At 51.3% G+C, this 18,748-nt stretch overlaps 1 protein-coding gene across 1 annotated transcript in view; it reads left to right on the forward strand.

The window, feature by feature from the left end:
* The window catches only part of Bmp7 (bone morphogenetic protein 7), a 73,467-nt gene that overhangs the window by 37,281 nt on the left and 17,438 nt on the right, over positions 1 to 18,748 (forward strand). Inside the window, exon 3 of the mRNA XM_021650101.2 lies at positions 9,946 to 10,094. Coding sequence (XP_021505776.1) covers positions 9,946 to 10,094 — 149 coding nt within the window. The remainder of the gene's footprint in view (positions 1 to 9,945; positions 10,095 to 18,748) is intronic.

Below are 18,748 nucleotides of genomic sequence, written 5' to 3' on the forward strand. Positions count from 1 at the left end.
CGGATGCCTGGTGGGCTTCCTCGGTGGGCAGCCTGCCAGTCCTGGAGTGGATGGGAAGGCCGTGGGTGGCCCCAACTCATTCTGTGGTAGGAGGTGTTGCGGCTTTTCATGTTTTTCCACCTTTCTCCCAAACGACTTAATTCTGGTCTTCCTGGATGTGTAAGGCCTCAAGAAAGTGGTTTATAAAAAGCATCGGCCTCTCTGACTTCATCGGCCAGTCTCAGGGACGCCAGGACCATTTAGGCCCTTGCTGGAAAAGCAGGGCATTTCCTAACACTGAGGTGGGCAGCTCCAGGCGCCTGCTGACCCGACCCTGCAGGGCCAACTCTGTCTCAGGACTTTGATCTGCCTCCTGGGCCTCCCTGCGGCCTGGAGCGTGCATGCTGGGCTGGCTCCAGGTGCAGGATCCAAGTGCCTTCTCTCCTGACTCATGAAGGCTCTACCCACATGACATCATGCTAGCCTGGGAAAGCTCTGTTCACTCTCTGGGTTTCTCTCTCCCTGCCGTGTTCGTTCTCTCGCTTTCTCTCCTCCCACACCCAGCAGGGTGAAGGTGTGGAGGGCAGGGAGGGGTGGAAGGGTAACTGGCAAAGATTCTGCCTCCCGATATGTTCTCCATTCTCCAGCTCTTAGCATCTGACTTATGGTAACCAGCAGTCTGCAGGCTGTGGTCCAGCCACCTCTGTCCGCACAGCCACCCGCATCTTCTCCTCACCGGTCTCTTACATTTTTCGCACTGTCTTTTCCCCTGTCAGAAACACTTGTCCCAGCCATCTTAGCTGTATTGTTGGTGTTCATTCTTCTCTTGCCCTTCTGGGGTGTCCCCTTGTGGGGTTCCCCCACAAGTCTTGTGCTTTTCTTTTGCTCTTCCATAGCCCTTTACTTCTGGATGCTTTGTCAGCCTTTCGGTGACCCAGTTTGTGCACTGCTGCCCTGGCCTCTGGTCCTCGGACCCCCATTCTGGCTACCATTGTCCCCAGCTCTGACATAAGTATTCCATAAGGCAAGGTGTCCCCTGATGATAACTGGATTGCTGCAATAAGGGACTATACATTTAATGGCTTAAGACACAAATTTTAGGACTGAAGTGATAGCTTTGTGGCAAAGCAGATAAGCATAAAGGCCTGGATGCTCGCCACACACATGAAAGCGGGGAACTGCGGGCACAGTGGCCACACCTGAATCTCTGCATTCAGGGGGTAGAGGCAGGTGGATCTCTGTGAACTCAAGGCCAGCCTGGTCTACACAGGGAGACTCTGCATTTTGTTTTAAGTAGGGCACAGTGATGTGAATCAGTGTAGAGGGCGGAAACAGGTATATCCAGGGGCTCTTGCTGACTAGCTGTCCTGGTCAAGCCTGAACATGAGGGCTCCAGGTTCACAGAGAGACCCTGTCTCAGAAACTAAGGTGGCAAACTGTAGAAGAAGACACCAGATGTCTGAGTTGGACTCCAGGGGAGAACTCAGTTCCTATTCTATTTCTTGGTTGGGGGGTACTCCACCCACAGTCACATCACGATGATGTCTGACTCTGCATTCTCGTTTTACTCACAGTGACTTTTTGGTGATTTTGAACCACCAGGACCATCCTGGAAAATTGCCTCAGTTCAGATGTCCCTCATTTCTTCTGTCTTTGGACCCCTTCTGCCATATAAGTTGGTCCACTCAGGTTTTGGCCCTGCACTCAGGACTTCTGAGGGCCTATTATTTTGTTTTCCTGTTATTTCAAGTTCATTCTGTTTTGTTTGGTGGTGGAGCCATTCAATCCTAAGCCTATTGCATCCTCTCCTGTCATCTCCCGTCACTTCCTGTCACCTCCTATGTGATACCTGGCTGGCATTGTCCTTGCCCAAAGTGCTTCTCTGTAACAGCCTGGGGCACTTACCCAGCAGGCAGCCAGTCACTTCCACTGCTGTGTAGGGGATGGCTCTTGTACCTGCCTCATAGGAGGCAGAGAGGTTGGGTGAGAGTGACAGGTGCCTGCTTGGGTGCTAAGGCTTCTTGGAGAGATCCTGGGAAATTCCAGGGGCCATCCTTTTCAATCTGCAGCATGAGTCTGCTCCCTGCAAGTGGCGGGCTATGCCTGGGGGTCCCTGCAGGTGGTACACTGTGCCTGAGGTTCCCTGAGGGAGCTCCAGCTGAGTCTCAGGCCTTGGTGTTGGGAACCCCTCTCTCTTTCTGTTCTGTTCCCACCACTATCTGTCTCTCTCTCATTTTTATTTTGAAGCAGAGTCTAGCCTAGTTGCCCAGGCTGGCCTTGAACTTGAAACTGTCCAGATAGTTGGGATCATAGGCCTCCACCACCGTGTGTGACTTTGAGAATACTTTTAGACATCACCTAAGGCTGTGGCTGTCACTTGGATCCTCCCTCCCATCCAGCCACCAGCAGCAGCATCGACACAGACACTCTCATCTTCAGCTGCAACTCAGATGTCCTGCAGGGACTCCAAGGTTCTCCTGGACTCTCAAGACACTGAGTGCTGGACCTTTTGGCAGGAGTCAAGTAAGGCACGTTCCTCAAGGCTGGGGACCCGGCTCTGAAATAGGCCTTCACTTGTGGCTAAGTGCCCTCAGATTTTCCAGAGGGCTCCCTGCCTCCCCCCTTTTTCAGGAAAAGACTACCCTTGGTGGTCTTGACATGAGGGCATGTGGCAATCTCCAGGGGAATGGTTGAAGGCCCCTGGGGATGGAAGACTAGAAATAGCCTCAGAGTAGCCAGAAGTCCCAGACAGGACTCTTCACCCTCCCACACTGGAGATCTAAAATACCCACTTTCCGTGGTGGCAGAACTTTCCAGGGGAGGGTGTATTGAGAGTCCTGATGTACGTGCAGAGGGCGCCTCCGCCCACTTCCCCTCCAGGCTTAGGTTTCTGCCGTTTGCAGGTTTCCTTGGGAGGAGGTGCACCAGATCCAGCAGCTTGCAGTTCACAGGCAGGTGGTTAATTATTAACACCACAGGGCCAGCATCAGGGTCAGCCTGGGTTCACGCCTCTCAGAGCAGGGCTCTGCGGAAACCTCGATTTCTGGGGAAGAAGGTGACCTGTGTCTTGATGCTGGGCGTGTATATGGGCATGTGCATGCATGTGTGTGTGCGTGCGTGCGTGCGTGCGTGCGTGCGTGTGTGTGTGTGTGTGTGTGTGTGTGTGTGTGTGTGTAGAGAGCACACAAGCAGGTCTCCTGTGTGAGGGCTGCAAACTTTAGGAAGTTATTCCTGCAGGAGACGCTGTGCCGAGGACTGTACACCCTCACCCTTGAGTTTTATTAATTTAAAAAGATAGCATCTCTCAGCGCTCATCAGAGAAGTTTATTTTTGCAGTAGATGGTGATTAACAGACCATGGGATGCTCAGCCTTAAATGGGACATCTCTATCACACACACATACACACCACACGGACACGTACTCGCCCCAGACTCAGGGGTCATCGATGAAAGAGTGTAAGAGCCAGAGGTGGTAGTGGATGACTACAAAGAGACATTGTCTTCTGGACCCGGCAGGGCAGCTAGCTGCCCATATAGCACGTAGTAGGTGTGACAGCGGGCACAAGGTCTGTTTAAGCTCACTCACTCCAGAAAAACAAAACAAAACAACAACAACAAAAAAACCGGCATGGAGAGGGAAGTGGGACACAAAGTCCCATGTCTAGCCAGTTTGTGTGTGTGAGAGAGTGTGTGTGTGTGCGCACATGTTCCCATGAGTTCATGTATGGGGCGAGGTGTGCATGTGCATGTGTTTGGACGGCAGGGTTTGAAACCAGCCGTCATGTCAGGAATGCGGTCCACCTTCAAACCTGGAGCTCACCCATTCAGCTAGGCTGGCTGCCAACCAAGCCCCAGGGATCCTCCTGTCTCTGCCTTCCAAGCATTGCCACACTCAGTTTTTGGTTTTGTTCCCCTCTCCCCCGCAAAGATGCTGGGGATTTGAACTCGTGTCCTCCTCATGCTTGCACTGCAAGCACTTTGCTGACTGAGCCATCTCCCTTGTTCTTTGTATCTTTTACATTTGTTTGTTCATTTGCAGAGGACAACCTGGGGCTCCTCTCTCTACCCTGTGGATTCTGGGAATTGAACTCCGGTCATCAGGCTTGGCAGCAAGCACCTTTACCCACTTTAGTTTTCGTTTGCTTTTCTCTGGCAGCTAATGCAACTGAATCTCCTTTTTTGTGTGTCCACTGGCTGTTTGGCCATCTTCAGAGAACAGCCTATCAAAATCAGCTGCGTTGGTCCTCTGAGGCCGTGTAGGCTTGGAACTTGTCTTCCGCTTTCTTGACCAGCTTGAATAAGAAGGAATTGCTGTTGATTTTGGTTGTGAGCCTAGCCTTTAAGGGCTGAGCCATCTCTCCAGCCCTACTGTTTGTTGATTTTGTAAAACAACACTAAATCGTGTGAAGATGGGGTGGATACTCTATTCTTTAATTTCTCCAGTGCATACTTGAGGTTTAATCTTACTTTATCTTTCTTTCTTCTTTTTAAAAATCAGAACGCATCCCCAGATATTTACATATCACACATTCTGTTCTGTATACCTTTTGGTCAGTGTCTATTTTCCTTTGCCACCAAGTAGGTTTATGTGGTTCCTTGAAGCGGCCATGGAGTGCTCTTTTGCCCTGGACATACTGTAGTGTTTTAAGAAGTCCCCTTGGAAGATAGTTTTCAGTTTTTCTGTGATGTGCATCATGAGTGCTGTCTGGGTTATCTTTCTCTGGAACTCACCATCCACAGAGAGTGGCTTAAGACCACAGCCATCCTGCTGCTTAGGAACAAAGTGCTTACCCGGGCGGTTCTGCTCCTGGGGCCGTCTGGGGCCACCAGACGCTGGGAGCTGAGATGTCCAGGCTGAGGCCTTACCTGGGATGGCTTGGTCTCTTCCTCCCTTGCAGTGGTGGTTTGAAGGAGAAATGTCTCCCATAGGCTCTCAGATAAGAAGACTTAGTCGCCAGCTGGTGATGCTGTTTGGGGAGGGTGTGGCACTTTTAGGAGGTACAGGCTTGCTGGAGGAAGTGCATCGCTGGGGGCGGGCTTTGAGGGTTTCTAGCCTCACTCTGCCTCCTGTTCTCTAGCTCTGCTTTCTGCGCGTGATTGAACCGTGATCCTGCCAGCCTCTCGCAGCCTTGCTTTTGATTGATACCGTGTCCTCCCTGTCATTATGGATGGACTCTGCTCTCTGGACACATGGCTAAAATGAATTCTCTTCTGTTTAAGTTGCCTCTGGTCAAGGCGTTTATCACAATAACAGAAAGTAGTTAATACACTCGCTTTGCCAGACCCTCCGGCTGATCGGTCCCTTTCTCCCTGTTCAGGAGGCGTCGGAGTCAGGGTCACTGTTGCTACCATGAAGCACTATGACCAAAGGCAAGTTGGGGAGAAGAGGGTTTATTTGGCTTACATTTCCATATCATTGTTCATTGTTGGAGGAAGTCAAGGCAGGAACTCAAACAGGACAGAAACCTGGGGGCAGGAGCTGATACAGAGGCCATGGAAGGGTTCTACTTACTGCCTTGCTCCTTATGGCTTGCTCAGCCTGCTTTCTTATAGAACCCAGGACCACCAGCCCAGGGATGATGGCCCCACCCATAATGGGCTGGGCTCCCACCACCACAGTAATCATTCCTTTAAAAAAATGCCTTACAGGCTTTTGTACAGCTTGATCTTATGGAGCCATTTTCTTAATTGAGGTTTCCTCCTCTCAGATGACTTTAGCTTGAGTCAAGTTGATGAGAGACTATCCAGCACAGGAAGGTCCTGTCTCTCTCACACACACACACACACACACACACACACACACACACACAGTTCCCTGCCCTCAGTGCAGTAAGGTTGGCTGACTTGGTGATTCAATTTCCAGGGCTCAAATCCAGAAGGTACTCAGATTCTCTAGGCCTGGCCCTGGCTGGACCTTGTTCCCACAGGGACCTGTTGCAGGTCACACAATCAGCCTAGACATCAAAGATGGAGACTAGCCTCCTCTGCTGTATGAGGGAGTGGGTCCTGGATGCAGACAGGAGGGGTGGTTGGTCATATTTGGAGATTCTTGCACAGCTGTGAGTGCCTTGCACACGTGTGAAGTCCTCAGTTGATAGTCTTTGCACAGATGGAGGCCTTTGTGGTGGAGATTCTCAAGCAAGCCCTGACCTCTGGGGCCTTAGAGTGGCCCCGCCCTAGGTCTCCTACAGCACAGCGGAGAGAATCCACCAATCCTGCCGTAACTGGCACGGTGTGTGTCTCCAGAACACAGTGTGTGTCTCTGGAACACGGCAAGTGTGTGCTTGGTCTTCCCAAATGTCATCCAAGATGACACTGTCCTCATTTTACCCAGGAAGACACCAAGGCTGAAAATGAGCTGTCCTGCCTTCTCCATTCACCTTCCTGGATCCTACCCTCCTCTCCCCGTCCCACACGGTTCAGGGAGGATAGCAGGCCTGTATCTCCCTCCCTCCCTGCTGCGATGTGACCTGGGGGGTCAGAGAATGGGGTTAGAGAGAGCAGCTCTTAAACTAGATTTCCTTTGCCACACCTAGTTCCACTGTGTATAAGGCTTGCCTTGGGGCAATGACACCGTGTCCCCATGCCCGTGTGTGTGAAAATGTGAACCGTACCTACTGCCTGGAACTCATTACATAGATCAGACTTGTAGCACTCGTGCGTCGGCCTTCCCAGTGCTGGGATTACAGAGTGTGCCACCACACCCAACGTGGGAGTGACATCTACCATGACTGAGGGCTGGGGGAAGTTCAGAGTGCCAGGCTTGGAAAGTACCCAGACTTCAGGAGTCGTGAAGGTGAATGAATGCGTGTCTGTTCCTTGGGGGCCCACCACCTGCTCCTTCCTCACCTCTGTACTCCCCTGGGCTGGGCAGGCAGCGTTGTGCTGCAGGTAAATAAGTGTCCCAGAGGCCCACTCACGGCCCTCTCAATTATGCAACCGGTGTTCCATTGCAATGCTATGAGGGGGACCAGGATTCCGCTTTCCCACTCAGCTGGGGCTGTGCTGTTGAGTGGGTACCTGCTATCTTCTTCCCTCGACCCTGCCTCTGTCCTGGTGAGGAGTCTCTGCACCTCCATCCTACTCCTGCCCCTTCAGATGAGGTGTGGCTCTTCCCATGCATGCCTGGGATGAGCTGCAAACTGAGATGGGTATGGGGCGTGGCCGCCTTCTTGGAGATCTGGGGATGAGTCACTCCTGGCCTGACACATCTGGCCTCAGTGTCCTGGCCTTTAATGAAAGAAGGCTTAGCATGCATGGGCAGGGCAGCCTGCGTGAAGGCTTGTTCTGTCCCCTGGTCACGGGCACTGTTTCCTGTGCCAGCATCTGCTCCCATCTTGCTACACATCTGACTTCCCAGCAGCGCCACCACCCAGGTTTCTCATCTCGTGTTTGGAGCAGATGTCTCACCCTCAACTCAGAGTGACATTTTTTTTTTTTTTTTTTTTTTGCCTCCGTCCGCTGACAGTAGTGAGCTGCTTCACTGACAGTCCTGGGAGCTCTCCAGAGCCAGGGAAGCCATCAGGCAAACGGGAGATGAAACTAGCCAGATTGCCCTGTGCACAGCTTGGGAAACTATATAAGATATTCCCCAAACAAGTTCTGCAGTCACCTTGAAAGGGGCATCTGGGTATGAGAAGGAAGTGAGCACCGGAGACTAGGTTGTTGTCATTGTCCAGCTTGGACATCAAAGTCAAACTTAGGGTCCTTCAAACCACGTGTGGCCCTAACGAAGTTTTCTCGCCTCCGTAATAAGTAACTGAGAGGACAAACTGCCGCAGATCTCTAGTGACTTTGCTCTGGCCCCCTAAGGGACAACACAGGCTCTTGTCCGGCTGCTGATTTACTGGTTTAAGAATTCGTAGCATCTTACTTTGTTTCTGCTGCTGTAACAAATTGTCCAAAAGAGACCGGGAAACTTACAAGAGCAGAAATTCATGTTCATAATTCCAGAGGCTGGAGGTCAAGGTGCTGGTGGGAACCTGCCTGGCAGACATTACTCTGTTTCAAGATGGCACCTTGTGGCTAGGTCCTCACCCAGTGGAAGGGAGAAAGCACAAAGGGGTTCCAATGCTCGCCGTAGCAACCTCCCAGGAGGACTCGTCCACGGCACCTGCGTTGCCTAACCACCTTGGAAAGCTCCCACCTCTTAATAGTATCACTTTGTGGATTAGCTTTCAACATGAGTTTGGGAAGAGGCATGGCGCTCTGGCTGGAGCAATGATGTAATTCAACATTTTATAAATCAGGCATTGGGGAGTGTGCACGGGGACCACCCATGCCTTCACCTATGGTCCTGGTGATGTTGTCCATGTCTGGAGTGCCCTGCCCACCACTTCCGAGCCTGGGCATGTGACTTGCCTAGGCCACCTAGGTTCTCTGTGTCTTGTCTTTTGTCTGGAGGAATGAGAAGGGAGAGAAACGGTTCAGAACATTCCTTTGGTGACTGATCCATGAGACCACCGGTCTCCTCATATCTGCCTGGGCGCTGGCTCTCTGAGTCTGGTTGTGCCCTTGTTTGGTTTCTGAGCTTCTCCTGAACTCCCAGAGCAGTGCTAATGGGTTCTAAGTGAAGAGAAGTTGAAAACGCTGGCTCTGGGTCTAAGTGCTAATGGTCCAGTTACAGCTTAGACCCTGGCTTGTGTGTGGCATTGATGGGCCTGGTAGCTGTATAATGCACTCAGTATATGGCTCCCAGCAGGGAGGGAGAACTTGGAAATGTCTGAGATAGGTGAGACTAATGACTGGTGGTGGCCAGCAGTAGCCTAGGAGGAGGAGGGGATTGGGAGCAACCAGAGACTCTTTGCAGAATGGCATCTGGTGTTGGCTCTGGCTGCTGGCTTAGTGGAACACACAGCAACGAGTCTGGTTTGTCAAAGGCTATGTCCCTCCAGGCCTGCCTTCTGCGGCTCAGTCCTGCCCACGGAGGTCTGCCCAGCAGTTGTTTCGAGGACCCGGTGACAGGAGCTAGCTGGGCTTCCTTCCCCAGAGCCTGGTGGGGGAACTGTGCTCAACCACCAGTAGCCATATCTGAGGTCTTTGTGTGTGAACAGTGAAAATGTACCCCGTTCCCGGGGAAGATGGTAACTCCAGGGCTGATGGCAGCTGTGAGGGGCCCAGGGAAGGGTCCAGGTTGGAGAGGTGTCACTGCACCCCAGTGCCCAGAACAGCGTAGGGGCTCTAGTATTTTAGTTGACCACCAAAGGGCTCAGAATGTTGAAGCTGAGTCTTGATGACTAAAGACCCACAAGAGCTGTTATGAATACCTTGCCTATTGTATGCAAGGATGGGGTGGTTGGTATTCATCTAACCACCCATCCCTCTTCCACATCCCTCCACATCCACCCCATCCATCCATCTCTTTATTTGCATCTATCCTTCTTCTATTCTTCCATCTACCTCTCTCATCATTCACCTGTCACCCGCCAATCTATTTGTCATCTGTCCATCATCTGTCTATCTTGTATCTCTGTCAATTCATCTATCATCCATTCATTCATCTATCCACTGATCCATCTACACATCCACTCATCTGTCCATGCATTCACTTAGCCATCCATCCATCAACTCAACCACTCATCCATCTCTCATCTCTCCACCCACTTACCTACCTACCTACCCACCCATCCATCTTTCATCTATCTATTAATCTACTCACTTAATCTATCCATCTGCATATCTACCCATCCATCTTCTATCCACAAATCCATCTATTGCTTCAACTCTCATCCAGAGAGCCAGCCACCTTCCACCTCTCACAGAGTGCACCGAGCTTTGGGTGGGATGCCACACACATGGCAAATGATCTTGTTGGCATCACCTTCTGCCCTAGCAACTTGTAGGCCGCATAATTCCTGCCTGTCCTGTGTCCTGCTGGGGTCCCCTGACATCTGGTAGAGTGGTTGTCAGGTGGCTGAGCTGTGACCTACCTAACCTGAAGCCTGTGTCTCTCTCTTCTCTCTCCAGGGAGTCTGACCTCTTCTTGCTGGACAGCCGCACCCTCTGGGCTTCTGAGGAGGGCTGGCTGGTGTTTGACATCACGGCCACCAGCAACCACTGGGTGGTCAATCCTCGGCACAACCTGGGCCTGCAGCTCTCCGTGGAGACCCTGGATGGTGAGTCCCAGACACCAACACCTCAGGCCCCTGAGCCTCAGAAGGGGCTCAGCAGCAACCCGCAAGCTTGTTTTGTCCTCTGCCTGCCCCCATCTCAACTAGGCCTCAGTACTCTAGTTTCTCACCTAAACCCAGTGCATCCTCCTACTGCTTACACAAGATTGTGAGTTGGGCAAGCTGAGCCAGAGATGGCCTCGCTGCTCACAGCTATTCTGCATCAGCAGGGTTGCAGTCGTTTAGACATGTATGTGTCTGTGTGTGGGTGTGTGCAGGGAATGAAGGTGACCTCAGAGGCAAGAAGAGAGGACATCGGATCCCTTGAAATTGGACTTAGAGGTGGTTGTGGGATGAATGATGTGGGTACTGAGAACTGAATTTGCAAGAGTTCAGTAAGTGCTGAAGAGTACTTGCAAGAATAGTTAAGTGCTATTTTTTACCTTCTCCCCCCCCCCCCCGTTTATTTTAATTTATTTTTATTTTTATTTTTTTAGTAAATGCTATTCATCTTGGGCCGTCTTTCCAGCTCCCTTTCCACAGAGCTCCAGCTCCCTTTCTTCCCCAGAGCCTGGTGGGGGAACTGTGCTCAATCACCAGTAGCCATATCTGAGGTCTTTGTGTGTGAACAGTGAAATGTACCCCGTTCCCAGGGAAGATGGTAACTCCAGGGCTGAGTTACCATTTTAAGGGGAAAAGAAAACACATTGTTTTCATTTGTTTTGGAATAGGAAATACTCATTCCTGCAGAGTCAACAAGATGGAAATGTGTCACAGTAAATTGCCCCCGCCCCCGTCCCCGCCCCCTCCCCGGAGTTTCCTTCCCCCAGATTCTGAGTTCCACTTCCCAGAGGCAACTCCTGCTTAGCACTCTTGGTTACCTTTACAGAGATGCTGTCTGGGTACTGAAGAGTTTACGTATAGATTCTGACCGTCTGCTGTGCTTCTTAGACAAAGGATGGTTATGTCTTCATTATTTGACCGAGGTGACTTATAGAAAGAAAAAAAGAGTTTATTTTGGCTTACAATTCCTGAGGGTTAGAGTCCTTGATGATGAGGACAGCATGACAGCAGGCAGCAGGTATGGTGACAGGGACAGAGAGCTCACATCATCAAACCAAAAGCATGAAACAGCAAGCTAGAAGTAGGAGAGGCTTTTTACTCTCACAGCCCACCTCCAGTGACTTACTTCCTCCAGCAAGGCTGTGCCAACTAACCCTCCAAACAGCACCACCAACAGGGGAACAAGTGTTAAAATGCTAGAGACTGTGGAGGACATTTCTTATTCCAGCTACCACCGTGGAGTGTGTTCAGGTGACAACGTATCTTGGAGATTGGTCCCATCTGCTATTAAAGAGCTTTCTAATTCATTGTAAGGTGCATTTTATGATCACACATTGTTAATATCTAGAGCCCTGCCCCCTCTCAGTCTGCGACTTTGGACTTGTCAAGATCTTGGCACATTCGTCTCTGACCTGCAAGGGGTGCTGGCCATGGGGTTGTTAGAAGATTTTGTGAATTCATATGGGGAGAGATTTAGAATTGTGTCTCAGTGGGAACACCGAGATGGGTAAGGACACTCACTGCTAAAACTGACTGAGTTTAATCCTTGAGCCCCGTGGGATAGAAGGAAAGGAATTCATACAAGGTGTCCTCTGACCCCCACACATGTTCCATGGCATTTGTGTGCCTCCCAGAGGGTTTCTCAGGGCACCTTTCAAAGTGCAGAATCAAATTGAACAGGTTTGGGTTTCAGGGAAGCCTGTCTTTCCAGACAGCCTCTCCTACTCCCCAGGATGCTGCGGACCACACTGTCCGTGGTTGGGACTTAGATGGTGACCTGAATAAGCTTTGACTGTCACCACCACCGTGATGGCTGGAGGCATGATGTTTTCCACTCTGTGGCTCCTGCAAATGGTATTGCAGAGAGGAACCTGGCTCCAGTCCTTTTCTGCTGAGTGAGTTAAGCTCATGTCTGAACTTGATCCTGCCTGTGGTATGTGTACTCCTTCAACCTCCCCAGTTTTACCTCCCAGCTGCCTCCAGCAGAGCAGTAGGTACCTGCTGCTCCTCCCTCATCAGTCTGAGCTCTTACACTCTTTCTTCCTTACTAATGACCCAATAGGACACCTTGTGTCTGGTAGAACAACTTCTGAGAGAGGCATGGCATTTCCCACAGATGCTCTCTGCATTCCTTGATTTCTTTTTCTTTGTGTTGTGGTGTGTGTGGGGGGGGTGTGGGTGTGTGTGTTTCTGTGTTTACGAGCATGTGTGTGTGAATGGAGACCAGTGGTCAGCCTCAGGTGTCATTCCTCAGTTGCCTTTCATCTTGGTTTTTGAGACAAGGCCTTTCACAGGGCAGAATTTACCCAAGTAGTCTGGGTTGTCTAACCAGGGATCCGGTGCTGGAATAATACAGCTTTTAAAAGAAAATTCACATTTGTGTGTGTGTGTGTGTGTGTGTGTGTGTGTGTGTGTACCTCAGCACACATGTAGAGGTCAGAGAACAACTTGGTGAAGTCCATTCTCTCCTACCATGTGGTTCCAGGGGTTGGTTTTAGTCAGTCAGACTTAGTGGCAAACGTCTTCAGCCCCTGAGCCACATTGCCTCCCTGTCCCCTGGCCTTTTTTCTTTGTGGGTTCTGGGAGATCAGAGTCAGGTCCTCATGTTTTGGAGGACAGCCCCTCATTGACTGAGCCACCGTTAGCCCTGCTGTCTCTTCCTGCCGACTGCCTGTGGCTCCGGTGGGCGTCTTTGTTCTAGCTTTTTGCAGTTACTTTGGTTTTCTTTGCACTGAGGTTCCGTACAGGAGTGGACATGACTACTTTCTCCTCTGTAGTGTCTGCCTTTGACTTATTTCCCTCTTGTGAGAGGCCATGGCTTTAGTCTGGAGTTGGGGACCTGAGCTGGAATCCTGAGGTGACTGAAGGGTGGTCTGGCTGTGGCATCCCTTTCCTTTTTCTTTTTCTGTGGTCCAGGGCCGAGGCAGGAAGATGCACAGAAGTGGGGCATTCCCCATCTTGTCCAATACCTTCTAGAACATTTCTTTTGTCTGAACTTCAGAAGCTCACCTAACTTCAGGGCTGTGTGGAGGCCGCAGTGTTGGGCTCACTGTTCCCTGTTTCCCCCTCCCAGTCTTTATTGGCTTTCCCTGAGAGCCAAAGAAGTCTCTAGAAAGTACTGGAGTTTCATCTTCTAAGCCTGTTTTTGTCACTTTTTGAGTTTTCCTTTTTTTTTTTTTTCCTGTGTGGGTTAATGTGTTTATATGTGTAGGTGTGGGTGTGCGTGGATAGGTATGGCTACAAATGCACAGGTGCCTTGGAGGTCAGAGGTCAAGTTAGCTGTCTTCTATCTCCATCACCTGCCTCTACCCCCCCCCACACACACACCCCTGAACCCAGATGCTGGGATTACCCATACATGCGGTCCTCCTCGCCCTTTTACATGCTTGCTGGGGACCAGTCACATCCTTTTGCTTGCTTGGTGAGAGCTTTACCCACCAAGCCATCTCCCCAGCCTGAGTTTTCATATTTTGAAACAGTTTCTGAGAAACCAGAAGAAAACTCTGCTTGGCACAGGAAGTGACGTGATATTCATTTGATCTTTCACAAATGCATCTGTTGGCACCAGCCACACCCTGCGGTCCACAGCAGCTTTTGAGTGCCAATCACAGAGCTGAATAGCTGATAGGCACCCAATAAAGTGCTAAGCTGAGCATGTTGGCTCTTTTGAGGAAGGAAGCTTCTGGAGAACGTTTATGGCATTGGGCCTGCACCAGCCCTCCTCAGCTGGTGCTCTCTGGAGAGCCACAGGTGCCTCTGGAAGGGAAGGGTTCATGGTCTGTTAAGTGTGAGGAATGCCAGCTGAATAAACTAAACAGGCTTCTCCTCAGGACTTATCGGAGACTATTTTGCCAGTGTCCCTCGTTAGACTCAAGGTGAAGGCTTCACATGCAAGGATTCAGAGTGCCTCTTGCAACAGAATAATTCATCTCTTAAAAGTCCAGTGGGACAAGCAGGAGACGGGATAAGAACGAGGATGGAGTGTGGAGGTGAAGGTGGCTGTTTTCTTTGGATTTGGGGACACATGTTGGGACCTCCAGCTTGACCCTGTGGATCCTGAGTGTCTGTGTCCTGTCAGTTTTGCTGGCTCCTGTGGTCAGCTTTGATTTTCCTCTTAAGTGGCTTGTCCTCAGTGGCCAGGCTTCTCCTTTTCTCTCTTCTCCCAGAACTGTGAAGGGACTCAGCAGGCTTTGAGGTAGGGCAGTTTGGTGTTTAGAGTTTGCTCTCAAGAGACAGGTGGCCCAGCCCTGCCGTTGCCTAGTTTGGTGGCCAGGACAAATTATCAGCCTTCTTCTAGAAAACAGGCCAATAGCGGTTCCTCTCCAGGGTGTCTGGCGCAGTTCAGGATGCTCACCCACTGGGTGAAGCGTCAGCCTGTTGGCATGAGGTCTTGCCTTGTTGCCTCTGGATATGCCATGGCTACCCAGTAAGATGTCTCCATCTTACTCCATCATGCTTCAGGAGAGAGGGCCAAGTATCCAGAGAGCCCACTGGGGCTCCAGATATCATCAGACCATCTGGAAACCCCCTTCATGCCCCCCCCCCAGGCTGGTAACTAAAGAAACTGTGCTGTCAGCATGAGGCTCAGGCTGTACCTTCCTCCTGGGTAAAGCACAGAAGGGAAGGCCTACCTGTCTAAGTGTGGAACTTTCCAGGAAGGCCCTCCATTGGTCACTTGGGCAGGGAAGGACTACCCTCAGAGTATCCAGACAGATATGCTGAGGTCATTGGCTGTGTGGGTGAGGACCTCTGGGGAAGGATTACAGAGTAAGGTGACCAGCACTTTCCAGCCTCAAGCTCAGAGTCTTCCCCATCCGGTGGTCTCCAGTGAGAGGCCCATGAAACAGGCCCCATCCACACTCACCAACGGCAGGTCCTGTTCTTGGGCACCTGGGGGTCTGGCTAGGGAAGAGCAGCACTACGACCCTCTTACAGCCCTTGTTGGGGACACCCTGCTTATATAGAGAGATGGATGACTGGCAGACTGCGCTCCTGCAGCTGCATGGGTGAAAGGCTCAGTGCGTCCACTGGGAAGCCAGTGTAATCAGCAGCTACTGTGTGCTGGGCCTCGAGCTGAGAGCAGAGTCCCCTGTGCCCACCCTGGGTATCTGAACTAACTCAGGTTGCTTTGATGGTTTGGGCATCTTCTGCAGAGGCCAAGCTTAGGGTGGGATCAGGGTGGAAGGAGGCAGGGTACTAATCCAATGCCTGATGGCGGCCAGCATTTAGAGCTGGTTGCCTGTCACGCCTTGGTTTACCTCCCTGCTCAAGGACAGCTGATTATCAAAACCACAGTGTGGTGTCAACATCACTGAGTTCTTTCTGGAAGCCTGATGTTTTTTGGCCTGACTTCAGACCCTACTTGGATGGCAAATGGCTGAGTCCCCAGCATGCTCACTGCTCACTTCCTCCATCTGGCCCTGAGGGAGGACCTGGGGTCAGAGGTGCCCTTCCCAGACCACCCAGGCAGTGTGCAAAGCCTGCCTCTTTTACCCCTCCTTCCAGCTGCAGCCCCCCTGCTAGTCACCGAAGCGTAGCAGCTGGGTTCCGGGGGCGAGTGTGTGGTGTGGAATGGAAGTCAGCACCCCCTGAACACCTTGGCTCCCAGAAGACAGACATGTAGCACTGGGGAGGACAGATGGATGGATGCTTTGGGGAGTGAGGGCTGTGTGACCTTTCACACAGGAAAGACCACAGGAAAGGTGTTGGCTCCTCCTGCCTACTTACCCCTTTCCTGGGCCAGCCATGTCCTACCGACCAGGCTGGTTCTGGACGTGGGCGTGGGGGCAGGGTACAAGAGGAAAGAGGAGGTAATACCTGTGCAGGCTCCTTGTGAGCACACATAGCTCTGGCTCGCCTGTAGCTACTGGAAGCAGGACAGTCCAGTGGTTCCTGGGGAGAGGGGGGACCACTGCTGCTCCTCTGGCCACTGTTGTGTGGTTTCAGTGCACCTCGCCTCTTGGAGCCTCCATTCCTTCATGTTCTCCATGGACATGATAACATCACCTCCTCCGTAGACAGCTGGGAGGAAGAAGAGGGAGAGTTCATGGAAAATGATGAGTCCCGGGGCAACCCTGCCTCTGCTCCCGAATGGTAGATGTCTGTATTACTGCCCATTTACCTAATTCTTACAGCCATCCTTCCCTGATGAGCACAGCAGTTGCTGACAACCTTTTATAAATGAAGGAAACTGAGGCAGAGGGGGCTGGGGGTTTAAGTCACATGGTTCTCAGTGCTAAACTTGGGACTCAGACTTGAGTCCCCAGTTCTACACTCGAAACACCTTTTAGGGATGCCGGTACCAACGACCTGGATAGAGGAGGGGCTTGCAGGGACAGCGTATGGTTACCGTGCTGTGCTGGGGTCAGCTGGGCCAAACAGACATTGGCCCAGGCGTCTGCACACCCCTTCATCCTCCTTATTCCTCTCCCCACGGGGTGAAGAGGCTTTATAAAGAGAGAAGGGATTCCCTGCGCGGCCTGCGAGATGAGCATGTCTCCACATGGCATGGCCTGCATTCCACCTTTTATGACTGTGTTGGCATGAGTAATCCTGGCTGGAGTGAAAATAAGACATTTTCTTAGCAGAGTGGTGGTGGTGGTGGTGGTTTACATGTACACTCACAGCAAATGGGAGGTAGAGGCAGGTGGATTGCCATGAATTTGAAGTTAAGACTGGGTTACAGAATTCCAGGCTGCTTAGAGCTATATAGATTGAGATTCAAATAGAAAGCCAAAACCAAACCAAAACAACAACAAAAAATGCTTCCTTCCATGCTAAAACCTCATGCCCAGGTTTATGTTTGAAGAGATGGTAGTACCCACTCACAGACCCCTCAGTGCCCTGGTGGTGCCATGTGATGGTTCATGGCACTGTGGGCCCACGCTGAGCCCTCCTCCACTTCCATGTCCATGTATACGAAGTAGATTTCTACAACCAATAGCTTATTGACCCACACCGGTTGGAAGCTTATGTAGTCATTCAACAAACAGCCTAAAAAAGTAGATTCGCTGTCATATGGCCCAAGCCTCTCCCAAGAAGGTGGACAGTAACAGGGGCCTCACACTGAAGGAGAGGGTCAAAGACTGGGTGGACAAGTTCTTGCGCTGTGGGTGGTGCTCAGAAGGGCGTCCTGTGACCCACAAATGGACATGCCTACTTTCCCAACCTGCCCTTCATCTCCCAAGTCTGCTGTAGGGAGATGAGCCACTCACAGATGGAAGCTGACTCCTGCCTGTGCAGAGGTACCTTGTTTCCACCATGAGGATCCCAGCTGTCCTGTCCTAGTCTCTGTGGTCCACCTCAGCCCCCACTCTTTGCTCACTTGCCTGCTCTAGATGGAAACACCTATCGGTTCCAGAGGACGATCTGGTGGTCTCATCCACCCCCTCACTTCCCTCACAACTGTTTCTTCAATGCCTTCCAGGACTTCTGTCCCATCTCCTGAGCCTCAAGGCCACACAGGGCTGCTGCTTCTTTCTTTCTTTCTTTCTTTCTTTCTTTCTTTCTTTCTTTCTTTCTTTCTTTCTTTCTTTCTCTCTCTCTCTTTCTTTTTCCTTACCTCTATCTTCCAAAGCATATGTGGCCCTCTCCTCTCTCCCTCCTTTCCTCCTCCTGTGTGTGTGTGTGTGTATGTGTGTGTGTGTGTGTGTGGTGCCCCAGGCTTTTCTACTCTGGCACATGGAAACACGTGTTCCTCTTCTTAACCATCCCAGGTGGATCAGATACAGTCACAGGGCATTTAAAGGACCAAAGGGCACATGTTGCCCAGTTGTGATGGTGAGGCAGCTGGGGATGAAAGCAGGAAACTGAGCCTCCGGCCTGTGGTTGGGGATGCTACGGCATAAAGCCAGTCTGGTAGGTAATCTCACAGCACAGCTGTTTAGAGACGCCTCTGCACCCCGGCATGACTTCACTTCCTTTTTACCCAGAATCCCAGAAGACAGAGAACAGAAGAGGCCCAATGGCCCACAACAGCTGAGACCTGTCATTCCAGGGTCCAGCAAACTGTTTAGGTCTGGGCAGAATTGAGTCATTGGGGCCAGAAAGAGGTCACAAGTGTTAACTACATTCTCACTTGTCACTGGGACTTTGGCCCTTCCAATACAGTGGATGGAATCAATTTTTTTTACAATTAGTGAAGAACGTTCTTGGGCTCTCAGGGTGGTTTCGGGGGGGTCCTGGGCCTAGAAAGCAAAGAAGCCACAGGAAAGCAGGGCACTACCCTCCATGTGGGAGGATGTACCCTTCTTTTCCATAGGCCCCATTGGTACTATGTGCCTGCTCTGGGATATATCCAAGAGCTCATCAGATGCTGACCTCCCTGATTCTGCTCATGCCCCCTGGGTGCCCTGCTGGCCCCTGCCCTTAACTCATTCCCCAGAGCTCCATGCCCACCTGATGGCTTCCTAGAGGGCTCCCTCAGGCCTTGACCAACATCCAGGCCTGGTCCTTTCTGGGCTTAAGGGGCCTCTCTCCTGACATCTGCCTGGACTCTTTGGCAAATGGTGCAAAGCGAAATATGCCACCTTGAGTCAGCTAGTCAGATAAGGGATTCTGTCTCCACCCTCTGCTTCGGCAACTCACATCTGTAAGAA

This window comes from Meriones unguiculatus, chromosome 4 (genome assembly GCF_030254825.1).
Source record: "Meriones unguiculatus strain TT.TT164.6M chromosome 4, Bangor_MerUng_6.1, whole genome shotgun sequence".
Classification (NCBI taxonomy): Eukaryota; Metazoa; Chordata; class Mammalia; order Rodentia; family Muridae; genus Meriones; species Meriones unguiculatus.